This window comes from Alosa alosa, chromosome 3 (genome assembly GCF_017589495.1).
Source record: "Alosa alosa isolate M-15738 ecotype Scorff River chromosome 3, AALO_Geno_1.1, whole genome shotgun sequence".
Classification (NCBI taxonomy): domain Eukaryota; kingdom Metazoa; phylum Chordata; class Actinopteri; order Clupeiformes; family Clupeidae; genus Alosa; species Alosa alosa.
Genome location: NC_063191.1, coordinates 30638130 through 30665556, shown reverse-complemented (window position 1 = coordinate 30665556; position 27427 = coordinate 30638130). Strand labels below are relative to the sequence as shown.

Genomic DNA, 27427 nt, shown 5'->3' with positions numbered 1-27427 from the left:
TATTAATCACATATGATTATTTGTGAAATTGTGCAACACATTTGAAAAGGAAGGACTGGTAGCATGCAAGCTCACGGGAAAGATTGATTTAAGAACGTTATCACAGTGTGTGGCTGTGGCGCAAAGCAGCGTGGGCGGAAGACCGCGACAATTGGCAGGGGAGGGTCATGTCTTTTTTAACAATTCTGTCGGAAGGTCATTGAACAATTTCTAGCAGGCAAGGGAGGGTCATGCAACTTTTGACTGAAGCACTCAAAATTCCTCCGGTGGCCCCTTCAATAAATAACGAACAGTTCCTAGATTGCTGCTGGGCTATGTCTTGGTTCATGTCTGTTACGCGTATCTCGCGGTTGCATCCATTACAAACAAACATGCATGTGACATGTGAACATGTGAACGTCTGGGATTGGGGAGAGCACTAAATGCTCTACTGAATAAGCACGAAGTCAAACCTTTAAATGAAAAACACTATTATTCAAAAAAATAAACCGCTAATGAAGTAAACTTGTGACCATCAAAAATCGTTTATCGCCTGTAACTCCGTGATAACAGGACGTAACAGGAAGGCATTTGGCTGAGCAACGGAGGTTAATATGCTGTATATTTTGTCCAAATGATGTCTGTCTATCATCGTTGCATTCGGAGAAAACCAGAATGTTTAATTTGTCCCTGCGTTTCTTCTCTGACTGCAAAGCGGGATTCACTCGCAGTTAACCAAATATTTCTTTATTAGGGCAGGGCAGGCATATTTCTGGCTATTAAATTATTTCTAAACCAGTCTGCTAAAGTCTGTAGTGAAGTCTGTGAAGGGTTTTCCAGGCTCCATTTCTTTTTACGAGACACCCTGCTCACTTGAGACATCTGCCGGTTGTTTGGGCTGTTGCAGCGTCACTGGAAAAATACAAATTAAAGTCGCGTGATCCCACGCGCGGACCGCGAGGGAAGCTGGCCAAATCGACGCACTGCCCACATTGGCGAGACACGCCGCTCCGTCTGGCATCATGTTTTTGTTTGTTTTTATGTAATGTTTGTAATTTTATGTAATGTTCTGTAATTTTTTTGTATTTATTTGTCAAGTTAAATGTTTTCACCCTTTATTTACGTTATTTTCGATAGTTTTGTGTTATTCTTGGTCCTTTTTTCTGGCTGATAGCTAACGGTAACGTTAGTTTCTATTCGACTGGGCTGATGAGCTTGCCTTGACTAGCCGTCCCTCTTCCATCTGACGCTGCACATCCTCTGTCTGGACTCGTCTGGACGGAAAGATTGCTCAGGGCAATGGGCCTACTCTGCGAGAGATCTGAGCTGCCATAACGTTAACGTATAGCCTCTGACGCTGGGTGCCTGCAGTCTGGATTGAGTGCTGACGTGGGGAGCTCTGATGGCGATGTCGGGAGCCATGAAGCAACAAACGGTCCTTGCTAAAGCCACCGAGTTGCTGATCAGCAGGAAGATCGCCCATCATGACTTCAGACTGTTGTTCTTCCGGTGCTCTGCTCTCCAGACTGCCAGTAAATTCTCTGAGTTGGTCAGTGAAAGAACTTTGTTGGTCTTGCATTGGCAGTTTCACGCGGGTCATCATTGCCCTTGGACTTTTTCAGCCGGTTGGAAATTGGACTAATTTTAACATAATTATTATTATTTTATTTATTTATTTTCAATTTGCTGTGTTGTCTGTCTTGTATGTCTTAGTGTCACAGGAACGCTGGCGACTATGCCGCTCCGTCCGGCATTTTTTGTCTTATTGTCTTTTGTTTTTTGTCAATGTTTTGTATGTAGAGCGCTTTGGGTTGCACTCTGTGCATGTTAAATGCGCTATACTAAATAAAACTGACTTGACTTGACTTGACCTGTACATGGCTCTAACACCATTGTCAAGTTTGCAGACGACACTATGGTGATTGGTCTCATCAGCAGCAACGAGGTCCAGCACCTAACATCGTGGTGCACGGTTGGTGCAACAACCTGGCTCTCAACACCAAAAAGACCAAAGAGCTCATTGTGGACTTCAGGAAGTCTAAAGCTGGCACACACACCCCCATTCTCATCAACGGGACTGAGATGGAGCGTGTCACCAGCTTCAAGTTTCTGGGTCTCCATATCTCTGAGGACCTCTCTTGGACCCTCAACACCTCTACCCTGTTTAAGAAGGCTCACCAGCGTCTCTTCTTCCTGAGAAGCCTAAAGAAGGTCCACCTGTCTCCTCAGATCCTGGTGAACTTCTACCGCTGCATCATCGAGAGCCTCCCAGTGTTTCCCATACATTGACTTATTTGTGGCGGCCCGCCACAATATCAACATTGACCACCACACGATGATTTTCCAGGTTGTACTAAATTGTGCTTAAATCTGGTTAGCATCATAACCACGCTGTGCCAATTTGTTAAACTGTTGCATTCAAGGTAATTCTACAAACCAACCACCACAAATGGAATTCAATTCTCTGGAAAACACTGCATCCTCAACAACTGTGTCACAGTATGGTATGGCAACTGCTCTGCCTCCAACCTGAAAGTACTGCAGAGGGTGGTGAAAACTTCCCAACACATCACCGGTTCCTCTTTCCCCTCCATCGAGGCCATCCAGGCCAAGCGATGCTTGCGTAAGGCGCACAGCATCATCAAAGACTGTTCTCACCCCAACCACAGACTGTTCACCCCACTCCCCTCCGTGAGGCGTTACAGGTCTCTTCACACCCGAACCAGCAGGTTCAGAGGAAGCTTCTTCCCTATGGCTGTCCCCCTACTGAACTCTAGCTCTACATCCTGGTGACAACCAACAAACAACTAACAACTTTGTATATCACATTGCACTTTTCTGCATTTCTGGTTAGATGCAAACTGCATTTCGTTGTCTTTGTACTTGTACTCTGCACAATGACCATAAAGTTGAATCTAATCTAATGTAATCTAAAAGATTTTTTCAGTACCTCCCTCCACCTTTTCTCCTGATGTAGTTCTGCTCTCTTGTCCTCAGGATCATTTTGGACCTGCTGAAGATGAATGTGGCTCCTCTGGCTGTCTTCCAAACGTTAAAAGCCATGTGTGTAGGCCAACGACTCATTGATACTTCAGCTGGAGACAGCTCTTCAGCTTCAGTGTCCACCACCCACCCAGAGACCAGAGGTCAGCTCTTAATCTTTACACTTACACCCCTCCCCCCTATTTTGAGTTTTTGCTCGAAATTGCACACCGCCTACTAATGATGGCCCTGTTTCCACATACTTTGACTTATATTCAAGTGCTTGACCTCTTTTGAAAGCAGAGGCCTAGTAGATTATTTTAGTACCAATAGATTGACTGTGTGATGAACTGTCAGAGTGGCAAAGGGTAGTTTTGTACATCTCTGGAAATGACCACATTCTGCCCACTTGGTCATTTATTTTGTCTTTGAAAAACAACTGAGGCCCACTACCAAGTCTTGTGAATCTGTTTCTCAAGTAGATCAATAAAGAATGAAATATGAGTACTTTAGACCATTATTTGCCAAGATATGCTCATGCGTTTTGTAAAATGCCTTATGGAAACCCTAGGACTTTTAGCTACCCAAAATGCATACTGACAATAAAATGCTTACTGTGTGGCAACCTCTTGGTGTAGAAGCATAATCCTGGTCGCAAATGAAAGGTAACACTTTGGGGTTTCTTGTAGACTATTTGGAATGTATGTCAGGGGTTCTGATATATAATGACTACACAAAATATGGAATGATTACACAAATGTCTCTATTTTTGCATTTTCTTTGTTGCTTCAATGAATATATTTAATGCGTATAATAATAATGCGTAGAAATTTAATTGAGAAATAGTAAGATTAATCTGAAAATGTAAAGCACTATACAGATTGTACATGAAAAATGTTGTCATATGGATTCCCAAGAATTCAAGCTTTTAAATGGTGTATAATATTACTATGCTACACTATGATACAATTGATTTAGGAGGTGGGGGGCACTGCAATTGTCCCGCCTGCGGGACTCCCGCAGTGTATACAGTACATTCATCAAAGCTTGTATAATCAACCATGTATGATGCTGGATGATCCCTCAGGGTTAATATTATTTTAGCACATGAGTTGATAATTTTCTATGCCAAAATTAAATATTGTTAATAGAAAAAACATGCATTGTGAGTATGGCAATTTGCTGCACTGTGGTCAAAACAGTCTGAGTAAAACCTTACATAATTATTGCAAAACTCTTCAAACTCTGAGTTTTTGTGTCATACACTGCACACAACCAATCATTTGTATAAACACATAATGCACTAATAGAGCTCAACAGTGACCTCCCTCTTTGATTCCGGAAGTAAGAATCAATTCATTCATTTATTCATTCATTCAACCTTTATTTATTCTCGGTGGGTCATTGAGGGAAGCCCTCATTTTCAATGAAGCCGAGATTACAGAAACAATGAAGTAACAAGATGTAAAAAGAGAGAGAGAAAAAAGTATAGGTCTAGGCCTATAAATAAAATAAAACAAAGTACTCACATGTGCCATCAAACAAAAGACAATAAGACAAAAAAATGCCAGACGGAGCGGTGTAGTCGCCAGCATTGACACCACATGACAAAAACATTTAAAAAATAACCAACACAAAAGATGCCGGTGTTCCAGTTTAGATGGTGAGCAGTTTAACTGGTGATATTCGCATAAAATCAGTGAATATTCAACAAGACCCTGCCTACTTCTTAATCTGCTCTGCCTCCGATAGTGCAGGTTTAGGCTACATTTTCACGAAGTGTTTGCGTTATATTGTCTCACGAAGTGAGACAATATAACGGATATCGCTGCAAACATCACCAGTGTATGTCTAATACATGTCCGTTTAAGCATTATCCACAAATATGACACATACTGAATGAATGAAAAAAAAAATAAAACTAGCGATCTAGCTGGGATTCGAACCACGCATGGACAAGAAAGAGGATCGGATTAGCTTCTATATCGTCTATACCACTACACTACGAGCCGTTGAAATCAATGCAGGATTTGTATGTATATATTGCACTTTTAGTCAAAGTTAACACAGGTTAACATATGTGAGAAATATGCGCCCATGTTAACTGGTGCTATCACAATTTAACATGGGCATATGCAAGCCTCAAAACAACAAAGTAGGTTCATCTTTGCCTCACATACCAAAACCTAACTGATATACAACAAACTGACATGTCCCCACTAACACTTTATTCCGTTTTGGGGGTTAATACTATAAAACACAGTCATGTGCAAAAGTTATCAGAACTTGATTTGAAGTGATCATATGAATTTTTTTTTCTGAGTTAGACTTATATTATTTAATTTGTTGGTCCTAATTTGACGACAGAAAATGGTCATCATGGTAGCATATTTATGGATTACAAAACTTTGATGTAGCTACCGAGAGAGTTTGATGACAGATGATGCTGTTTCAGATTCCCACATAGCCTCAATTAGAAAATAGTTTAACCTACTGCTCGTTCAGCAGCCTGTTGCGAAACATTCACGTAGCCTACATGTGTTTGCTACAATAAATAAATCTTGATCGATTTAAACTGTCACAAGACAACATAGGCGTACCCATTCATTTAATGGGAACACCATGCTATCATAGAGATGCAAAATAACCAGTGGTGCAACTGGTTAGCAGGGTGGCCTACTGCTAGCTTGCCATTTTAGTGAGCAGTTCGAGGCCTACACGTGATCATTATTTTTGTGCATTATAATCACGATGTATGATCTGACCACAAAAAAAAACGTCTGAAGTGGGGTCATGCATGCAGTTTGTTGTAACTGTTTTGGTATGTGAGGCAAAATTAATCTGCATTATTCAAGGCTTGCATTCGGTGTCATGTCACCAGTTAACATGGACAGGATATCAGTAGCTACAGTAGGTAGCTAGCTAGTAGACTAGCACTATAGATTAATGATGGTTGATGATGGCATTGAAATGACTGCTCGTCTTTCTGTGGTGTAGTGATAGTGCTGATGCAATGTACATTTTGCCTCCGCGAGACTCATGTTCGAAACCCAACAAAACCTTCGTTAACTTTGACACTTTGCAGTTTGCAGAGCATTTTGTGTGGATAATGCTTAAGCGGACATGCATTATACATGAACCAGTGATTTCCGCGTGTTTTCGGCAAGATCTTTCTTTGTATTCTGTCTCACTGTGGGTTTGTGAAAATGTGAATCTCCCGGCACTCGAGGGGTGGAGGCAGCGCAAAGCTGTTAACAAGTAGGCAGAGTGTTGTTGAATATTCACAGATTTTATGCAAATATCACAAGTTAAACTGCTCACCATCTAAACTGGAACACCGGACAGAGCGGCGTAGTTGCCAGCGTTCCCGTGACACTAAGACATACAAGACAGACAACACAGCAAATTGAAAATAAATAAATAAATTAATAATAATAATCATGTTAAAATTAGTCCAATTTCCAACCGGCTGAAAAAGTTCAAGGGCAATGATGACCCGCGTGAAACTGCCAATGCAAGACCAACAAAGTTCTTTCACTGACCAACTCAGATAATTTACTGGCAGTCTGGAGAGCAGAGCACCGGAAGAACATAAGTCTGAAGTCATGATGGGCGATCTTCCTGCTGATCAGCAGCTCGGTGGCTTTAGCAAGGACCGTTTGTTGCTTCATGGCTCCCGACGTCGCCATCAGAGCTCCCCACGTCAGCACTCAATCCAGACTGCAGGCACCCAGCGTCAGAGGCTAGCAGTGCTATACGTTAACATTATGGCAGCTCGCAGGTCAGCCGCAGCTCGGTGGTCGTGGCAGCTGCAGATCTCTCGCAGAGTAAGCCCATTGTCCTGAGCAATCTTTCCTTCCAGACGAGTCCAGACAGAAGATGTGCAGCATCAGATGGAAGATGGACGGCTAGTCAAGGCAAGCTCATCAGCCCAGTCGAATAGAAACTAACGTTACCGTTAGTTATCAGACAGAAAAAAGGACCAAGAATTATCAAACTATCGAAAATAACGTAAATAAAGGGTGAAAACATTTAACTTGACAAATAAATACAAAAAAATAACAGAACATTACATAAAATTACGAACATTACATAAAAACAAACAAAAACATGATGCCAGACGGAGCGGCGTGTCTCGCAGCGTCCCCGTAACCTAGCCACCATTAATTTTCTCCCCGATTATACCGTAAGCCATGAAATTGCAACAGTCCAATATAGACTTAAAACCAACTATGGGGCTACGAAACGATTGTACATGCTTGTGTTGTTCAAGTTTATATATAAACCTTGAAAAATGTATTTTATTCATATTCATTTATATTATTTCACAGAAATGCACTACACTACCCAAAATCCTAAAGTGTAAGAGCCTTAGCATTTGATTTGTTGAGATCACTGTTACCATGGAAATGTTTGACTTAATTCCCGCCTCAACCAGTGTTTGTCTGCGGCAATGAAGAGCAATGAGTGGCCATCCGATGAAAAACGCACCTTGAAAGTTGAATTTGCTCAATGTAAACGGTAGAAAGTTAGTCATCCTGTTGTCTTACATTCAAAAGGAAGCATGTTAAACTTTTGGTTGGAAAATGTTGTATCATTCGCAATGGCTGATGGGATGAGTAGTCCCTTCGCTCGTAAATTAAAATATGTACACAGCAGGCTTGGAATTTCACCATTTTAGGGGGAAGGCCACTTGGCCTTCAGTTGGGCATATTTGGTGGGGGGCACAAAGGCCACATGTCAGGGCACCAAAGCCATAAGTTAACTATACAGTAGTAGGTTATAAAAATGATCAAAGTTGTATTTAGCCTATTCACAGCAGTAGTCCTGCATCACTGTATGAAACATTACAAAAACATGAAACATGACATATTACATAGAACTGTAAAACATCTGATTATCTAATATGTATAGATATCTAGGCTAACATTTATTTTATATTTGGCCTGGTATGCAATCATGTATTGAACAATTTACAGTAAGCACAGCTCAGATTTAAGAAACTCAAATAGCCTACAGTAGATGCATGCTTAGCATTTTGTGATCATTAAGGCTCCTTTCACAAACTCTTAGTTAGCTGTATAGCCTCTGATTTTAATATTTACCGATATCTAGGCAATATTTGTAACATTTATTTTGTATTTGGCCTGTTATGAAATCATGTTATTTTGTGATCATTAGGCTCCTTTCACAAACTCTTAGTTAGCTGTATGGCCTCTGATTTTAATATTTACCTGATATCTAGGCAATATTTGTAACATTTATTTTGTATTTGGCCTGTTGTAAATCATGTATTGAACAATTTACAATCAAGCACAGCTCAGATTTAAGAAACTCAAATAGCCTACAGTAGATGCATGCTTAGCATTTTGTGATCATTAAGGCTCCTTTCACAAACTCTAGTTAGCTGTATAGCCTCTGATTTTACTATTTTACCCATATCTAGGCAATATTTGTACATTTATTTTGTATTTGGCCTGTTATGAAATCATGTAGAACAATTTACAGTAAGCACAGCTCAGATTTAAGAAACTCAAATAGCCTACAGTAGATGCATGCTTAGCATTTTGTGATCATTAAGGCTCCTTTCACAAACTCTTAGTTAGCTGTATAGCCTCTGATTTTAATATTTACCGATATCTAGGCAATATTTGTAACATTTATTTTATATTTGGCCTGGTATGCAATCATGTATTGAACAATTTACAGTAAGCACAGCTCAGATTTAAGAAACTCAAATAGCCTACAGTAGATGCATGCTTAGCATTTTGTGATCATTAAGGCTCCTTTCACAAACTCTTAGTTAGCTGTATAGCCTCTGATTTTAATATTTACCGATATCTAGGCAATATTTGTAACATTTATTTTATATTTGGCCTGGTATGCAATCATGTATTGAACAATTTACAGTAAGCACAGCTCAGATTTAAGAAACTCAAATAGCCTACAGTAGATGCATGCTTAGCATTTTGTGATCATTAAGGCTCCTTTCACAAACTCTTAGTTAGCTGTATAGCCTCTGATTTTAATATTTACCGATATCTAGGCAATATTTGTAACATTTATTTTATATTTGGCCTGGTATGCAATCATGTATTGAACAATTTACAGTAAGCACAGCTCAGATTTAAGAAACTCAAATAGCCTACAGTAGATGCATGCTTAGCATTTTGTGATCATTAAGGCTCCTTTCACAAACTCTTAGTTAGCTGTATAGCCTCTGATTTTAATATTTACCGATATCTAGGCAATATTTGTAACATTTATTTTATATTTGGCCTGGTATGCAATCATGTATTGAACAATTTACAGTAAGCACAGCTCAGATTTAAGAAACTCAAATAGCCTACAGTAGATGCATGCTTAGCATTTTGTGATCATTAAGGCTCCTTTCACAAACTCTTAGTTAGCTGTATAGCCTCTGATTTTAATATTTACCGATATCTAGGCAATATTTGTAACATTTATTTTATATTTGGCCTGGTATGCAATCATGTATTGAACAATTTACAGTAAGCACAGCTCAGATTTAAGAAACTCAAATAGCCTACAGTAGATGCATGCTTAGCATTTTGTGATCATTAAGGCTCCTTTCACAAACTCTTAGTTAGCTGTATAGCCTCTGATTTTAATATTTACCGATATCTAGGCAATATTTGTAACATTTATTTTATATTTGGCCTGGTATGCAATCATGTATTGAACAATTTACAGTAAGCACAGCTCAGATTTAAGAAACTCAAATAGCCTACAGTAGATGCATGCTTAGCATTTTGTGATCATTAAGGCTCCTTTCACAAACTCTTAGTTAGCTGTATAGCCTCTGATTTTAATATTTACCGATATCTAGGCAATATTTGTAACATTTATTTTATATTTGGCCTGGTATGCAATCATGTATTGAACAATTTACAGTAAGCACAGCTCAGATTTAAGAAACTCAAATAGCCTACAGTAGATGCATGCTTAGCATTTTGTGATCATTAAGGCTCCTTTCACAAACTCTTAGTTAGCTGTATAGCCTCTGATTTTAATATTTACCGATATCTAGGCAATATTTGTAACATTTATTTTGTATTTGGCCTGTTATGAAATCATGTAGAACAATTTAAACACATTTTGAAACCTAAAGACCAAAGTTGGAGACATGAATGTAGACCTTTTATTACAGTGCATGAAAATGCACTGTACTGTTCTTCCTAGGCTTCTTCTTCTTATTACAGTGCATGAAAATGCACTGTACTGTTCTTCCTAGGCATTTTATTACAGTGCATGAAAATGCACTGTACTGTTCTTCCTAGGCTTCTTATTACAGTGCATGAAAATGCACTGTACTGTTCTTCCTAGGATTCTTATTCTTATTCTTCCGCTAACGCATTTAATGCAGCTTCAACCGTTTAACGTAGAAACTTCATTCAAACTATGTTACGTAGGTCTTACTTGGGACATGGGTGCTATGTATTTTTCAGCTTTGTAACTTTTATACTTTTTAAACTATTAATTAAAAACTAATCAAAATTTCCCCATTGACTTAACATTATGATTATGACATCACAATACGGCCGTTAAGCAATTAGAATCCTATGGCAGGTGTTCAGGCCACCTGGATCAACTGCCAGTCTCAGGCTTTAAGCATACAAACTGGCCCTATTAAGACTACACATCCTGTTCAACTGCTTCCTCTGCCAAAAACTGTTTCAAAATAAAAGTCCTCACTACAATATTTTACTGTTAAACAATTTAACCCTTTAAACTACTGAACTTTTTAACTGTTCAGCCATTGTAACTGTTACTTGTCATCAACTATGACTCTTACCCACTTTAGCTAGTTAGCATGGTTAACATAGTTAGCATGTTAACATTGCTAGCATTGTTAGCATTTTTAGCAAAGTAGCTCAAAATAATTAGCTAAGTTAGCTAAGTAACATGGTTAGCATAGTTAGCATGTTATCATACTAGTTAGCATTTGTAGCATAACTTTTAAAAATGATTAGCTATGTTAGCTAAGTAACTTGGTTAACATAGTTAGCATGTTAGCATGCTAGTTAGAATAGTTAGCATACCTACTAAAAATGATTAGCTAAGTTATCTAAGTCACATGGTAAGTATACTTAACATGTTAGCATGTTAGTTAGCATAGTTAGCAAACCTACTAAAAATGATTAGCTAGGTTAGCTAAGTCACATGGTTAACATAGGGCTAGTTAGCATAACTACTAAAAATGAAAACATTAGCTAAGTTAACTAAGTTAAGTAACTTGGTTAACATTATTATCTTTGATAACATAGTTAGCATAACTGCTAGCAAACATTAGAGCCATTCCAACTGTCAGTTATCGTCAATTATCCACCTAAATAATTTAACCATTTAAATTATCCACCTATTTAACCGTTCAATCATTCCAACTATATTAAACCTTATCTACCAAGCAAATCATTTAACTATATAAACTATCCACCTATTTAACTGTTCAGTCATTCCAACTATATTAAACCTCATCTACCTAGCAACCAATATAGTTTGTTTTTACTCTGTATGATATTTTACATCATATTTTTTGCATTTTCATGCACTGTATTTCCTTCAGGAAATGCTTTTCTAGTTATTATTATTATTCCGCTTACCACTTTTTCCGTTTCTCTTGAACAGTTTAACTTAGAAACTTCATTCAAACTTTGTAACGTAGGTATTCAAACGGACTAAGCTGCTATGTCTTTTCAACTTTGAAACTTTTATACTTTTTAAACTATTAAAGAAAAACTTTTTAAAAATCCCCATAGACTTAACATTGCCGACAGACATCATAACGGCCGTTAAGCAATTAGAATCCTATGGCAGGTGTTAAGGCCACCTGGATCAACTGCCAGTCTCAGGCTTTAAGCATACAAACTGGCCCTATTAAGACTACACATCCTGTTCAACTGCTTCCTCTGCCAAAAACTGTTTCAAAATAAAAGTCCTCACTACAATATTTCACTGTTAAACAATTTAACCCTTTAAACTACTGAACTTTTTAACTGTTCAGCCATTGGAGCTGTTACTTGTCATCAACTATGACTCCTACCCACTATAGCTAGTTAGCATGGTTAGCATAGTTAGCATGTTAACATTGCTAACATTGTTAGCATTTTTAACAAAACTGCTAAAAATGATTAGCTAAGTTAGCTAAGTAACATGGTTAGCATAGTTAGCATGCTAGCATGTTAATTAGCATAGTTAGCATGCTAGTTAGCATAACTACTAAAAATGATTAGCTAGGTTAGCTAAGTCACATGGTTAATATAGTTAGCATAACTACTAAAAATGATTAGCTAGGTTAGTTAAGTCACATAATTAGCATAGTTAACATGTTTATCAAAACTGCTAGAAAACGTTAGCTAAGTTAGCTAAGTAACATGGTTAGCATGTTAGCATTGCTAGCACTGCTATAAAACTTTAGCTAAGTAGCATGGTTAGCATAGTTAAAAATCTTAGCATAACTGCTAGCAAACATTAGAGCCATTCCAACTTTCAGTTATCGTCAAATATCTACCTATACACAGCCATTAAACTATTTGAATATCAACATTCATTAAACTTCCAGTCTGTCAACAACTTTTAAACAATTTACCTTCAACTTTTAAATGGTCTACTTTTAAACTATCTATTAAACTAGCTGTCTATCAACAACTTTTAAACTATCTACATTCAGCTTTTAAACAGTTTACTTTTAAATTATCAACTTTTATTAAGCTATGCAACCACCATGTCTATCATAGCATCACCGTAGTAACCATCTCTGTATTATCTGTTTTAACTATACATGATATTTTACATCACAACTTTAGCATTTTCATGCACTGGTAATTCCTTGGAATTCCATTTCTAGTTATTATTATTATTCCGCTTACCACTTTTTCCGTACGCAATTTCTCTTGAACAGTTTAACTTAGAAACTTTCAAACGTTGTAACGTAGGTCTTCAAATGGACCAAGCTGCTATGTCTTTTTAACTATTTCCTTCAGGAAATGCTTTTCTAGTTCTTCTTCTTCTAACACACTTAATGCAGCTTCAACCGTTTAACGTAGAAACTTCATTCAAACTGCGTTGCATAGGTCTTACTTAGGACATGGGTTATGTGCATGATGTTGCAATTATAGAATCCGTTTACTAATACCGGGAAAAAACGGTGGCTTTACTGGAAAATTTCCAACATTGTGCTTTTCTTCCACAGGTTAGCGAATGTGACCTCGCCCTCCTATGTTAAGTCAATGTGGGCTCATAAATTTCGCGCATGCTAACTAGAAGAAATCCAGAAAGTGAACTTTTTATAGATGAAATTAAACAAAAAATAAATGACATAATCTTTGGCATGTGTACTGCTCAGAACTTTAAGAGTTTTTTTAAAAAAAAATCATATTTAGTATTTTTTTAAAGCTTTGAAAATAAGTTGATGTAAAACCAGTAACTGCCACCAGGTGGCATCATTGCATGTCAAATTCCTGGAAGTTGATGTTTCCTTTGTTGGAAATTTGTGGTGGATCTGTCGGGATCTAAGTCAACAAGTTGGAATATGGAAGTGCACATCCAGAATATCAACTCCCCGACTATGAGTGCTCATTCCCCGCAGACATGCAGTGGAGAGAGTGCCTGTCTGGAACTAAGTCAATAAGTTGGAATGTGGAAGTGCACATACCTGGATGTCAACTCCCCCACTTTAGGTGCTCGATTCCCCGCAGACATGTGGTAGAGAGAGTGCCTGCCTGGAACTAAGTCAGAAAGATGGAAGATGGAAGTGCACATCCAGGATGTCAACTCCCCGACTTTAGGTGCTCATGTCCCCGCAGACATGTGGTAGAGAGAGTGCCTGTCTGGAACTAAGTGAAGAAGTTGGAATATGGAGGTGCACATTCCTGGATGTCAACTCCCCCACTTTAGGTGCTCGATTCCCCGCAGACATGTGGTAGAGATAGTGCCTGCCTGGAACTAAGTCAATAAGTTGGAAGTTGCATGTGCACATTCCGGAATGTCAACTCCCCAAATTTAGGTGCTCGATTCCCCGCAGACATGTAGTAGAGAGTGCCTACCTGGATCCAAGTTCTGGTAAATCACCTACCCGACTTTGAGTGCTCGATTCCCCGCAGACATGCAGTGGAGAGAGTGCCTGTCTGGAACTAAGTCAATAAGTTGGAATGTGGAAGTGCACATTCCTGGATGTCAACTCCCCGACATCGAGTGTTCATTCCCTGCAGACATGTGGTAGAGAGAGTGCCTGTCTGGAACTAAGTGAAGAAGTTGGAACATGGAGGTGCACATTCCTGGATGTCAACTCCCCCACTTTAGGTGCTCGATTCCCCGCAGACATGTGGTAGAGAGAGTGTCTGTCTGGAACTAAGTGAAGAAGTTGGAACATGGAGGTGCACATTCCTGGATGTCAACTCCCCCACTTTAGGTGCTCAATTCCCCGCAGACATGTGGTAGAGAGAGTGCCTGTCTGGAACTAAGTCAGAAAGATGGAAGATGAAAGTGCACATCCAGGATATCAACTCCCCCACTTTAGGTGCTCGATTCCCCGCAGACATGTGGTAGAGAGAGTGCCTGCCTGGAACTAAGTCAATAAGTTGGATGTCTATATTCCGGAATAACAACTCCCCGACTTTGAGTGCTCATTTCCCGCAGACATGAGGTAGAGAGAGTGCCTGTCTGGAACTAAGTCAGAAAGATGGAATGTGGAAGTGCACATTCCGGAATATCAACTCCCCGACTTTAGGTGCTCATGTCCCGTAGACATGTGGTAGAGAGTGCCTACCCTACATCCATGTCACTACCGGTACATCAGCTGGCTGCCTGACTGACTTTAGGTGCTCATTTCCCGCAGACATGAGGTAGAAAGTGCCTGTCTGGAACTAAGTAAAAAAGATGGAAGTTGGATGTGCACATTCCGGAATGTCAACTCCCCGACTTTGAGTGCTCATTTCCCCGCAGACATGAGTTAGAAAGTGCCTGTCTGGAACTAAGTCAAAAAGATGGAAGTTGGATGTCCATATTCCGGAATAACAACTCCCCGACATTAGGTGCTCATTTCCCGCAGACATGTGGCAGGGTGGATAAGGGAAAAATTCAATTTCATGTATACATTGATCTCGCACTGCCACCTAGTGGAAAAAAAATGGAAAGGCAAAATCACTGTTTGGAAAAAGAGTTTATTTTGTTAATAAAGTGCAAATATCACCCAATAAAACATATTTTTTAATATGTGGTATAATTTAAAGAAATTTCCAGCCTTTTTGGACTTTAAATGAGGAAGATGGAGCCGAATTAGTAAAATTCCATAAAAGCTACTCTACAATGTGGAATAGTTCCATATATGCCACTGTTGCGAGTCCGGACCCTCGAGCTAACGGCTTATAATTAGGGTGCTATGTATTTTTCAGCTTTGTAACTTTTATACTTTTTAAAGTAATAATTAAAAACTATCAATTTAAATTTCCCCACTGACTTAACATTGTGATTATGACATCACAATATGGCCATTAAGCAATTAGAATCCTATGGCAGGTGTTCAGGCCACCTGGATCAACTGCCAGTCTCAGGCTTTAAGCATACAAACTGGCTCTATTAAGACTACACATCCTGTTCAACTGCTTCCTCTCCCAAAAACTGTTTCAAAATAAAAGTCCTCACTGTTAAAAAATTTAACCCTTTAAACTACTGAACTTTTTAACTGTTCAGCCATTGTAACTGTTACTTGTCATCAACTATGACTCCTACCCACTGTAGCTAGTTAGCATGGTTAACATAGTTAGCATGTTAGCATAGTTAGCAAAACTGTTGATTAGCTAAGTTAGCTAAGTAACATGGTTAGCATACTAGTTAGCATAGTTAGCATAACTGCTAAAATGATTAGGTAGGTTAGCTAAGTCACATGGTTAACATAGTTAACATGTTAGCATTATTAGCATGCTAGTTAGCATAACTACTACAAATGATTAGCTAAGTCACATGGTTAGCATAGTTATCATTTTAGCATTGTTAGCATGCTAGTTAGCATAACTACTAAAAATGATAAGCTAAGTTAGCTAAGTCACGTGGTTAATATAGTTAGCATTGATAGCATGCTAGTTAGCATTGCTAGCATAGTTATCATTTTGACAAAACTATTAGCAAACATTAGCTAAGTAACATGGTTAACATAGTTAGCATAACTGCTAAAAATGAATAGCTAAGTTAGCTAAGTCACATGGTTAGCATGTTAACATTCTTAATATTTTAGCATAACTGCTATAAATTATTAGCGAAGTTGTTAACATAGTTAACAGCATTAGCATTATTAACATTTTTTAAAAAACTGCTAGAAAACATTAGCTAAATTAACTAAGTTAAGTAACTTGGTTACCATTATTATCTTTGTTAACATAGTTAGCATAACATTATAGCCATTCCAACTGTCAGTTATCGTCAACTATCTACCTAAATAATTTAACCATTTAAACGATCCACCTATTTAACTGTTCAGTCATTCCAACTATATTAAACCTCATCTACCTAGCAACCAATATAGTTTGTTTTTACTCTGTATGATATTTTACATCATATTTTTGCATTTTCATGCACTGTATTTCCTTCAGGAAAGGCTTTTCTAGTTGTTATTATTTTCTTTTCCTTAAACAGTCAGTTACCACCAGAGCAAGACATACCACTAATGTCTCTACATTTGGAATATCTTCAAGCGTCTATAATTATTGATGTGCCTTGTTCTGTTTTGTGTCTTTGTATTGTAATTGAAAAAGACAATTAAAACATTTGTCAAGGCATGTGGAATCCTGGGGGGTCTAGATAGATAGATAGATAGATAGATAGATAGATAGATAGATAGATAGATTTATTCATCTGGAAGAAATGACTATCTCTGGACACGTCTGGAAAACGGTGTCAGGAAGGGAAATCAGTGCTAAAGTTAGACTGATAAAACTGATACATGCTTAACATCAATTTCAAGACTCTTGCTTTACACTATAGATTGCCCATGTGCATGTTGCAATCCATGTGGTAGCATAATTTTGTGTTTCTGTGTTGCAGTGCGGACCAAAATGGCACAGACACACACGGAAAAGGGAGGGAGAGATGGCTCCAGTCAGCGGGTGCCTCGTCAGTCCAGCACTAGTAGGGGGCTAAAAAATAGCAAGAGCCCTGGAAGCAGCAGTTCCTCTTAATACACTGTAAATGTGACAATTCTTTCTCACTAAGAAGACACATTAGTTTCTATGTGGATCTGAATCGTTGTTTACTGTTAACATATATTTATGACCAGATTTCTGTAATGCGAGAGGTTTTTGGTTTCTGTATTCAGTTATTGTCAATAAAAAAAGTGCGTTCTGACTGCATTTGTGGTAATGAGATATACATTCAGGTTTCAGATTATTTGTTAAAGCTACCTTGTGTAAGATCCCATCTAGCGGTGAAATTCTATATGACAACCAACTGAATATTACTTTCTAGCCCCTCCCATTCCGAGCGCATTTTAACTCCTACGGTGGCCGTTTCATGCCAAGGTTAACATGGCTTCCAGTACTACGACTTTGTCCAGTGTTCCTTCCAGTGATGAGGTTACTTTAGAAAACAATTACACATTGCATTTAGTTATATAGCCAGTAAACATGTTGGGTATGACCTCTATGTAAAGTGAATAGCCTAATAGTTTTACGTTTTTGTTATTTTGGTAGGCTACTATTTCATTGCTAGCATCAGCCATCAGGTTCCCAAACTAATGCATGCTAATGTTAGTACAGTATCAGTGCTATCGTTATTCTGTATGTGCGAGATTAATAGTGTAAAGGCAATGTTTACAGCGTAGCCTACTATTTTTCTCAGTGAGCAGAGTCAGAGATCAGTCGATGCAACGGAGATGCAAGGGAAAGGTAAAGGAAGAGGGAAAGGTAAAGAAAAGCCAAGAGCCGGTGGCAGAGGATCGGTGAGACCTCCTAGGCAAACAAAAAGTAAGACTCCAAAGATGACGAGGAGAGAGTGGAAGAACTTCAAAGACAAAGGAGAGAAGCAGCGGAGATTTGTGTTTTTAATATATTTCTCTGAACAGTATCAATGTCAATGACACCGAAATTAGCTCGGAAGCTGCACCAGGCACGTTTGTTTGCGTTGCGTCTGCTGCTACTACACCAGGAAAAAAAATTGACCATTCTTCTAAAATTGATTTTACGCGTTGTGAACGGAACGCTTCAGTTACGCGCTTGGTGTAGCTTCCCTGCCTGTTTGTATCGCCATTGTTTATATGTGGGCAGTTCCAGCGTTATGGATGTGACAATTGGTAAACAAAATGCCTTAGAGTGGGGGCAAAATTAGTATCAGTGAATTCATTTGCATAACTTTTAATGTAACCTCTGTCCTCTGAATACTGAGAAATCCTCAAATTTCATATAATCAATTTCATCCTAAGAATACAAGGCATTTTATCAGCGTTATGGATGTGACATGAAATGGACACACTTTTGTGAGAGATTACAGGTTTTCTACAAACTCTGTGAATTTTGAAGGAAACTGCTGAAACTATGATATATGTAGCATGAAGGAGACTTGAATGACCACAAAAAGTGTGTTTTTGAAACTATGCGTAATTTTCGTACCGCATTATGTAGAAAAAACTGGCGTTATGGATGTGACGGTTTCACGTTATGGATGTGACGTGTCTGAACCAGTCCTCGACAAACTACATTAAACACATAATTAAGTAGTGAATTTTGATATGAAACAATTGAAATGGTAATCATGAAAAACTAGTGATGAAATTATTGCTTCCTCAGTGCCCACTAAGATCCACAGGAAGAATCAGTACAACAAGTCATTTAAAATATAAAAAAGAAATTTATTTTTTTCTTTTACCGTCATCAATTTTGGTCAGTGATTCCCGGGTTACTGAAACACCAGGGAACATGAAACTTGGTGGCCACTCCCCTAAATAACTAGCCCTACCTGAACCGTTGCACCCAAGATGAGTCTTACGGTATGTTAGTCTCAAGAGCCCGCATCAACCTAACCCATACCCACTAATTTGTGATTTGCACACATTAAGTACATGCACGTGCACACACACACGAGCAAGCACACACACACATAAACACATACAGACAGGCAAGCACACACACACACACATGCACAAACACCCACCCACATGAATGCAGACACATAAACACACACACACAGGCATGCCACGCATACGCATGTGCGCATGCAAACACACACACATAAACACACAAACACAGGCATGCATACGCACATGCACACACACACACACATACTTTTATAAACAAAAGCAAACTCACATATGCACACACTCATTTACATGCACATGAGTTGTAGGAGTAGGAGATGGAGACAAATTGACAAGCGTGATTTATTTTTGAGAAGAGAATATGCAGGACTGAGAGACAGTCATATTTTGTACCGCTATGCGGTACATCTAGTTTATTGCGGCCCTTACTCATGTTACTCTGTGAGTATTAGCTACAGAGGACCTGACACTTCAAATGATGGCATATCGAGTCACATTTAAAATTAAACTGTGTTAAGCAGACGTGAACGGCAGGCTGAACATATCTGCAACAGAAGGAGGTTGCTATGTTAACTCCAGCTGCAAAGTCAGCCATATTCACCAGCTAACACGATAATCCAGTTACTGTACAACAACAGTATGACAGTTACAGGAAGATAATCGCTCAGATTTTCGTTATTAGGCCACTTGAAAATAGGCTATGGCTAGGCTAATCACTGGAGGTATTTTAATATTATGTTTGTTTTGCTAATGGTTAGGCAAGGCCTCCCTATGGTTTTGATCAACCTAATAATCTTTGAAATGTCAATTGTAAACACTAAGGTGAAATGCGTTGAAACTGACATGCCACCAGAGCAGACGTTTTATCGGCTTTGAGGTATAATAAAGACACCAGTCTTGTAAATTCACATTATATAACATCCATAACGTCACATCCATAACGCACCATTAAAGGTTTTAAAAGTAAGAAAGGGGCACAATTTGGTCATCACACTTTACATTGATATAAATCAGCTTTGCACAGACACTATGGACATTGTCGCATCAACACTGTATGTGTAGCATAAACTTTTCCTATAAAACGTTATTACATTACATTACATTACATTTGGCTGACGCTTTTTAACCAAAGCGACTAACAACATGGTGTGACATGGCCATGGAACTTGCTGACTTAAAAACAAAAGCCTTACAAATGTAAGGAGTTGTGCTCTTAAAGGCAAGCTGAGCATAGACATTGCTCTACTATTCCCTTGTCAATCTGGAATTTGTCAAATGACACAATTTGTTTGAACCTTGGGTCCATTTATCCACTTTTTAAATATGTAAATATTACCATGTGAAAAATGTTGTTTCTGTATGGTTGCACACCATATCTATGATGTAAAAAGAGTGTCATCTCCATCAAATTCAATCAGATCAGTTACAAACAATAAAATATAGACCTAAATGAAGATTTTAACAACAGTTCTATTTGCGTATGCACAACTCTTTTTTTTCCATGGTAAGGATGACCTTTGCATGGAATTGCCCATGTAGCAATTTCTAGCTGTTGCCAGTCAACTGCGTGATGCGAGTTGTCTGCCAGTGAAATCACGACACATAATTACGTTATGGTCTAGAGAAAATGTTACACAACATTTTCACCTTTTCATTGTCCATACACATAGTATTCATCATTTTGTGTAAACACTTGAAAAATGACAGAGTGCTATTACTACTACTCTGCTAACAATCTAACTTTGCTACCTAAACAAGCCTATCTGATCTTATTTCTTGTGTCTTATTTCTTCAGAGACTTGTGGATGGAATGAGCCTGCAAGAGCACAGGAACCACACAGTTGCTAGTGAGGCAGCCAGGTCTGGTGTTTGATGCATCAGTGCAGACATGTCGTCCCCCCACCTGTGCCAGGTATGCCTTGGTGTACTTGTACACACTGCAGAGACATGCCAACCGATCAGGAGAGAAAATGCTGTGGACAAAACCCTGCCACCTGTGTGAGCCTTCTGCCTCACTACACACAGCACTGCCTAGATCAGGGGTGGGCAACTAATTTCCCCAAGGGGCCACATGACAAACTGGGACTGTTGAGGAGGGCCGGACCCAAACTACCGAACTCAAGTCTGAACTCAATTCTGTCCAATTCTATTCTGTTCTTGTATAACATTAAGTAAATCATTTGGTTTTGTTTAGTACTCGTAAGAACAGATGAAAATGTGAGGGAGACCAAGGAAAAACAGCAATAGGCTATTTAATCTATGTCCAGTATTTAATCCTCATTCTCGAAAATGATTTTTTGACATTGACATTTTTTTTTTTCAGTTTTCAAAGGCTGATATAAAAAAGTACTACAATATCTATATAATTAGGCTAGGCCATGAAAATGTGAAGGAATCAGTACAACCATAGGCCTGTGCCACCATTTCATCAATACTTAGCAATATTTCATCATTAAATCATTAAATTAACTCTATGCAGAATTAGACTATGAAAATGTGAAGCAGACAATAGTAGGCTGTCATTAGTTAATCAACATGCACAAAGAAAACTATTTTAAAAATGTAGGCTGATTTTGCTTTAACTTTATGCACAAAACTGTGATTGGTCAACTCGCCCTGTGTGTTGAGCCGGCTGCTTCAAGCAACCTGTGGTTAGTAGCATCATACTAGTTCGCTAACATAAGCTTTGCAAATAAACTCAGACATATTTTGGTTACAGTGACGGGGTTATCCGAATGTAAACTGTCTATCTGCCAGTAACGTTTTGAAATTAACACTTCGTATCTCCAACAAACAGCAGGAGTTCGTTCTGACAACCTTTGCGGTGGTGAGCGACGCAGACATAAGAGACACAAAACTTTGAAAGGTTTACGCCGACTTAAAGGCAACTGCATTGTGTCGACGCAGAAGCATAAATTCTATTCACCAGCACATCAGTGAGGGTGTTTAGATCGTATACATCCACGCACAAATGTATGGGCGTACAAATAGCAGTCGCTTTCAAAATAAAAGCAACGATATTGATTTGCGTGCATTATCTCTATGCTAGGCTCTTGACTATTGTTCTTTCACGGACCTTACGCGGGCCGGTCAGGGAAAGCCCACGGGCCGGATGTGGCCCGCAGGCCGTATGTTGCCCATGTATGGCCTAGATGAAGGTTTTCTCCAGATTCACAGGCAGTACATCACAGACATCACAGCATTAGGCCATGTAAGAGAGCCAGGTGATGACAATAGAGTTCAGATATGCTACCTACAGACATTTCATTTTCTGGCAGCATGGGTCTCTAGGACAGGGTAATAGAAGAGTGATCCCAAGCTGTGTGTGTAGGATAAGGGATAAATTCCCTGACCCTCAGGGACATCTCTGGAATTTATATCACCTTCCTATAATGTTGTAATGTTGTGTTATTGTAAATAGTTTTGTATTAGTGTTCTTGTACTGCCTGTTCCTTTTAAAACTGTATTTCATTTATTTTACACCGGTACATCGCTATATTTTGCTTTCATTAAAATAAAAACTTTCAGAATTGATAAGAGACTGTTCATGCTGTACCTCTTATACATTACATCCACAAACTTATAATTAAAAAAGGAGTTGTGGTAATTTACCATTTTGAAACGCCAAATGACAGTAACATGGTCAACAATGTTATTTGCAATATATTTATTTACAGAAATTAACAAATTATGGTATTTACACATGAACCCTTCCTGTTTGTATGGTGCCTTTGAAGCAACATGGGCCATCATTCTAAATTTGCAGTCTCCTGGAAAGCTGATCCTGTGGAAAACATGCAGTGTCGTTAGACATACACGCCATTTTATATAGTTCAACATATTGTTACTAATCTGTATAGAGCTATTTTGCCTAGACTGAGTTACAGGCAAGGTTACAATGAAGGCATGCACGTGCATCACATAACAAGACCATTGAATTTCGTCCACATCCTCCTCCACGATGCTCATGTCATGTAGGCTTTGTAAAAAATATATATAAATGCTTATATAATGAAAATATACAATAGAGAATGTCATGTAGGGTTAGGGTATAGACATTATGAGCATTGATGGGTTACCTCTCAATTTCAGGGGCTTCTGCAATTGCGCCACGATGCTCATCTGAAATGAATAAGCAGAGCGTTTCACAACATATAACAGTACATAAAATGGTAAATACCAAGATATTAAAAATATACTTTTAGTTATTATCAAACAACGATCACATAGAATCAACAATTGTTTTCATGCAGTGACTGACCTGTCTGTCCCACTAGAAATGCTGGAGTAGTTAATACTAGAGGGCTTTCCCTTCATTGGTGTTGATGTGACTGCTCTCAGTTCTCTCTCATAGCTGGACAAAAAGAATGTCTCACTTTAGCCACAAACAAGTACATTCATTTTTATGACCGTTAGGAAAGATGTATTTTGGTAGATGTATTGACTAAAGTTCAATCAAAGCAGTTCTGTCCGTATTTTATTGTTCTGCATGATAATGACTTACACCCTCAATGATCAGTCTCAATGGGCTGGTTGTCTACCTTGCTCCATTCACAAGTGTAATGGCCTAGGCTAGTCTACCCTTGCCCCATTCTGAGGTGTAGGCTACACTCATATGGTGAAAACTTTCAGACAATTTAGTAATTAGTAGGCTACGTCTACAATTAATAAGACTACAGGACAGGCCTCAGGATGTGAACGTCACCCTTGGAATTGTCTACCCTAGCATTATCAGATTAGTATACATTTAGCCTACAAAGCAAAATCAATGACAAATAACTACAATTTACAGTGCCCTTTGCCTATGATCCGTCATAGCAGATTTATGTTACAACGTAGAATAGACAATCCTTTTTCATCGACGGGAGTATCCCAGACGTCATTCTAGCGTTATGGACAACCATGCTATAGTAAGCCAAGCAACTATAAAACTTCGAATTTACAATATAGACTGTATATGTTTACACGAATAGGCCGAATTACCTGTCGAGGAGAAAGCAGGCAACTTTGGCGTCCCTTTTAAAATCCTTGCTCCTCACAAGCTCTTTCCATCTTAGAAAAGCCACTCCAATATTGACTTTGGTCCAGACCCGGCGGCAGACACAAATTCACGGACGGGCATTACACCTTTCCAGGGGGGGCACGGGAACTTAAATTGATCACGATAGTTTAAGCTTAAACTGAAAATGTAGATGCAATTGTTGTAAAATGGTGCAGCTCCATTAAGAGAGCCCCGTGCGCAGGGATGGAGAGAGAGAAAGCGAGAGGGGATGTGTGTTAGAACTGGAAACAGTAGAAAAAGTAGACGTGCTGTTGAGACTGGAGCGAGTCATATTCAAAGTAATGCAAAAATAAATCCGCAGATAAAACCAAAATCCTCGTTTATTTGCTAATCACTTTCAGATAGAGGGTTAGGGGTTTAGCCCCACCATAATGGATAACTTCGCCCGGAGCGGTAACAAGCTCCCCTATGTTCTCCGACTAGGTCAGAAGAAAAAACAGTAAAGGTTAACGCTATCAAACAAACCCAGAAACTAGGCCTACTTCTACTAATTACGATATGAGACTACCTGCGAGCCGATAAGCCATATTTGTCATCGGATGACAGGGGTTAGTGCAGAAGTGAAGTAGGCTAAACTGCGCCACTAAAACGTCCTTTCCATTAAGGTGATAGCTGGGCTTACCTTATGTTAATAAGCTACAGAATAATACAGATTTTACAAGTTTTATTTGCTACTTGCTATATTGACAAACCTATAATATAGGCCTACATTTAATTAAAATTTGTTCAAAATCAATCTATGGGATTGGGGAAGTGGGGTTGGTTGGTGCAGCCAAGCTCATCCAGGGCGGGCCCGGCCCCCCAAAGCCCCCCTATGACGCCGGGACTGCTTTGGTCTGTTGTTTTTCCGGTCGCGTTGGCGTTTTAATTCTCTTTTTCGCTTCCTTGGCGACTCCTTTTCATGTCCTCGAGAATAGGTGTAATCCTCCATCTTCAACAGACTTTCAAATCTGCCGGCAGTCGCGAGTAGACTAATCATGCAATGAGTGTTGCCTACAAGCGCGAAAGGCGGAGCTGAATTTCCAGGAATGTCCCTCGTTGGCGAATGTATTTCAAAGATGGAGGCGCAACATGGATTCAGCCAGAGCCCGTCTACGGAGAGCCTTGGCACTTCCTATTAAGCCTCATTGTATCGACATTGGTTGCAGTTCCATTAGAATTCCACTGGGGGTGTTCGCGGGCGAGTGCAGGTTGAATGGGGGTCTATGGAGCTAGATGGCTAAATGTATCTCTTTCACCTGCTTGTCGTGGAAGAATCGTAGATTTTATTGTAGTTTATGCAAGTTCAATATAGATTTTAGATCTAAAGTTGAATGAACAAGTACTTATGTCCTTTTCATTTCTCACAGGTAGGTTGACCACATGAGATTGGCTGAAATTCGGGACGCTTTTTTTTCCCCGGGGTTGGTTAGGCCTACAGCTAATTTTCAAACCTGTACCAAAACACATTTTTATTCAAACATCAAGTCTGCCTCAAAATACAACAGAGAAATCATGAACTCAAAATGTCATTGTGGGAAAAAAAACAAAAAAAAAAGCAATGACTGCGTAACAGTGCAAATCAGACCTTTCAGAATAAGGATAATAGCCTAACGCTAATAACAAGCCTTGCCAAAATTATGGGTCATTAAGTAAGAATACAAAATAATTGTTAGATAATTAGATTATGTTAAAACGACATGGACATTAGGCCGAACTTCCGACGTATTTTTTTTTGCACACACGCTGGCTCTGCCTGCTGCGCTGCCTGCACATTCAATGTCCTCGGCTTCGCGAAATCAGTGCATATTTGCGCCTAATTATAGAACGTCAAAAAGAAACAAAGTAGCCGGGCTGCATCCAGACACGTAGCTGCCGTCGGAGGCAGCATGCAGTCGACTTAACCTCTCTACGGACAGTTTTTAATGTTTATCAGAAAATAACTACTCAGTATTCTGATTGAGTATAATTTTCGGGACAATTAGGGCAGGATTCGGGATTCGGGACAACTGCTTGGATATCGGGACTGTCCCGAATTTTTCGGGACGTCTGGTCACCCTACTTACAGGTTGGGTCGTTGTTGCCCATATCATGCTAGCATTGTGCTAATGAATGACGTCATTGACATATTTGAAAGGCTTTTTAGAAGACTTACGTGACTTCAAAAAATCAATCAACAGTGTGTATTTTCTTTGCCTCTCCTAGCGAATGCAACATTCAAATTACTACTCAAAAAATTATATCCAGAGAAAAGTGGATATTGAGGGGTAAAGCTCCATAGACCTCAATGCATTCTGCACTCGCCTGCGAGCGCCCTCAAGTGGAATCTGAGGAGGAACTGCAACCAGTCCAGAAACTGGAAGTAACCAGACAGTGCCCGAGTGCTCTTCCTATTAGACATTCTCTGATTCAGCCCAAGGGGGCAGGCGAATTCCCGGAAGTAGAAGAATCGACATAGGCTGGAGGGACCACCTCTCTGCTAACTCCCATAGAAGCCCATTCATTCTAGGATTTTTTTGAAATACCATAACTTCATATAACATATATCCTGCGCCGATATTGTAGCTTCTGTGTAATCTACATAAACACTACAAAGGCAAAACAGACTCCACTACCTCGTCAGTAACGTTGGTTACCCGTAAGAAGAATGGTTAGCTTGTTCGGTTGGAGGGAAGCTAGCTTTGACGTAATCTCTCTTTCGCGCCGTAGGGAGATAACCGTATTGTTTGGATAAGAAGCTCAGTCCACCTTACTGTATATGACGGTAACTCATAAGCAAAACCTAGCATACACGACCGTATGTTAAGGTAAGCATTACACAGAGGCAACCTAATAATAATAAAAAAAAAGTAAACCTAATTTTTTTAAAAACGGCACTAATCATTTCAGAGGTTTTCGATGGATTGACCGTAGGTCAGAAAAGTGGAAAGAAGATCAGCTTCAAGGCTATAACTTTTTTGTTTTGTTTTAGCATTACTGTTTTTGAAGATGATCATGTGTGGTAGCTTCAACATTAACACGACTTGGTGAGGATGATATTAATAATAATACACAAATAAATGTTTAACTTTGATGACTTTGAAGGCGAAGGAAGTGTGAGAAGAATTTCTGTGTATCTATCATATGAGTTACAAGATTCAGTTCGATGGCTAACGTCACAAAGTTAAGTGTGAGTCTGCGCAGTACTGGGGGGACCAACTGAAAAATCGTTCTATTTGACTCAGTGCCCTCCCATTGAAAACGACGAAGTCTGTTCGTCCATTTCTTTTACTGTCTATGATTCAGCTATTCGCGCGACTCGCGCGTATCTATTTGGAATAGCAGATTCTACACTTAGCCTACGAGAATACTTTGATTAGTAGGTGGAAATAATTACACATGAA

The 27427-nt window shown here is 39.1% G+C and overlaps 1 protein-coding gene across 3 annotated transcripts in view; it reads left to right on the top strand.

Moving 5' to 3' along the window:
• Positions 1 to 17339, top strand: part of mzt2b (mitotic spindle organizing protein 2B) — a 41045-nt gene extending 23706 nt beyond the window's left edge. For all 3 annotated transcript variants that reach the window (XM_048238637.1, XM_048238636.1, XM_048238635.1), the window contains 2 exons: positions 2977 to 3125; positions 17020 to 17339. In XM_048238637.1, coding sequence (XP_048094594.1) covers positions 2977 to 3125; positions 17020 to 17153 — 283 coding nt within the window. In that variant the 3' untranslated portion in view covers positions 17154 to 17339. The remainder of the gene's footprint in view (positions 1 to 2976; positions 3126 to 17019) is intronic.
• The last annotated feature ends 10088 nt before the right edge of the window (positions 17340 to 27427 follow it).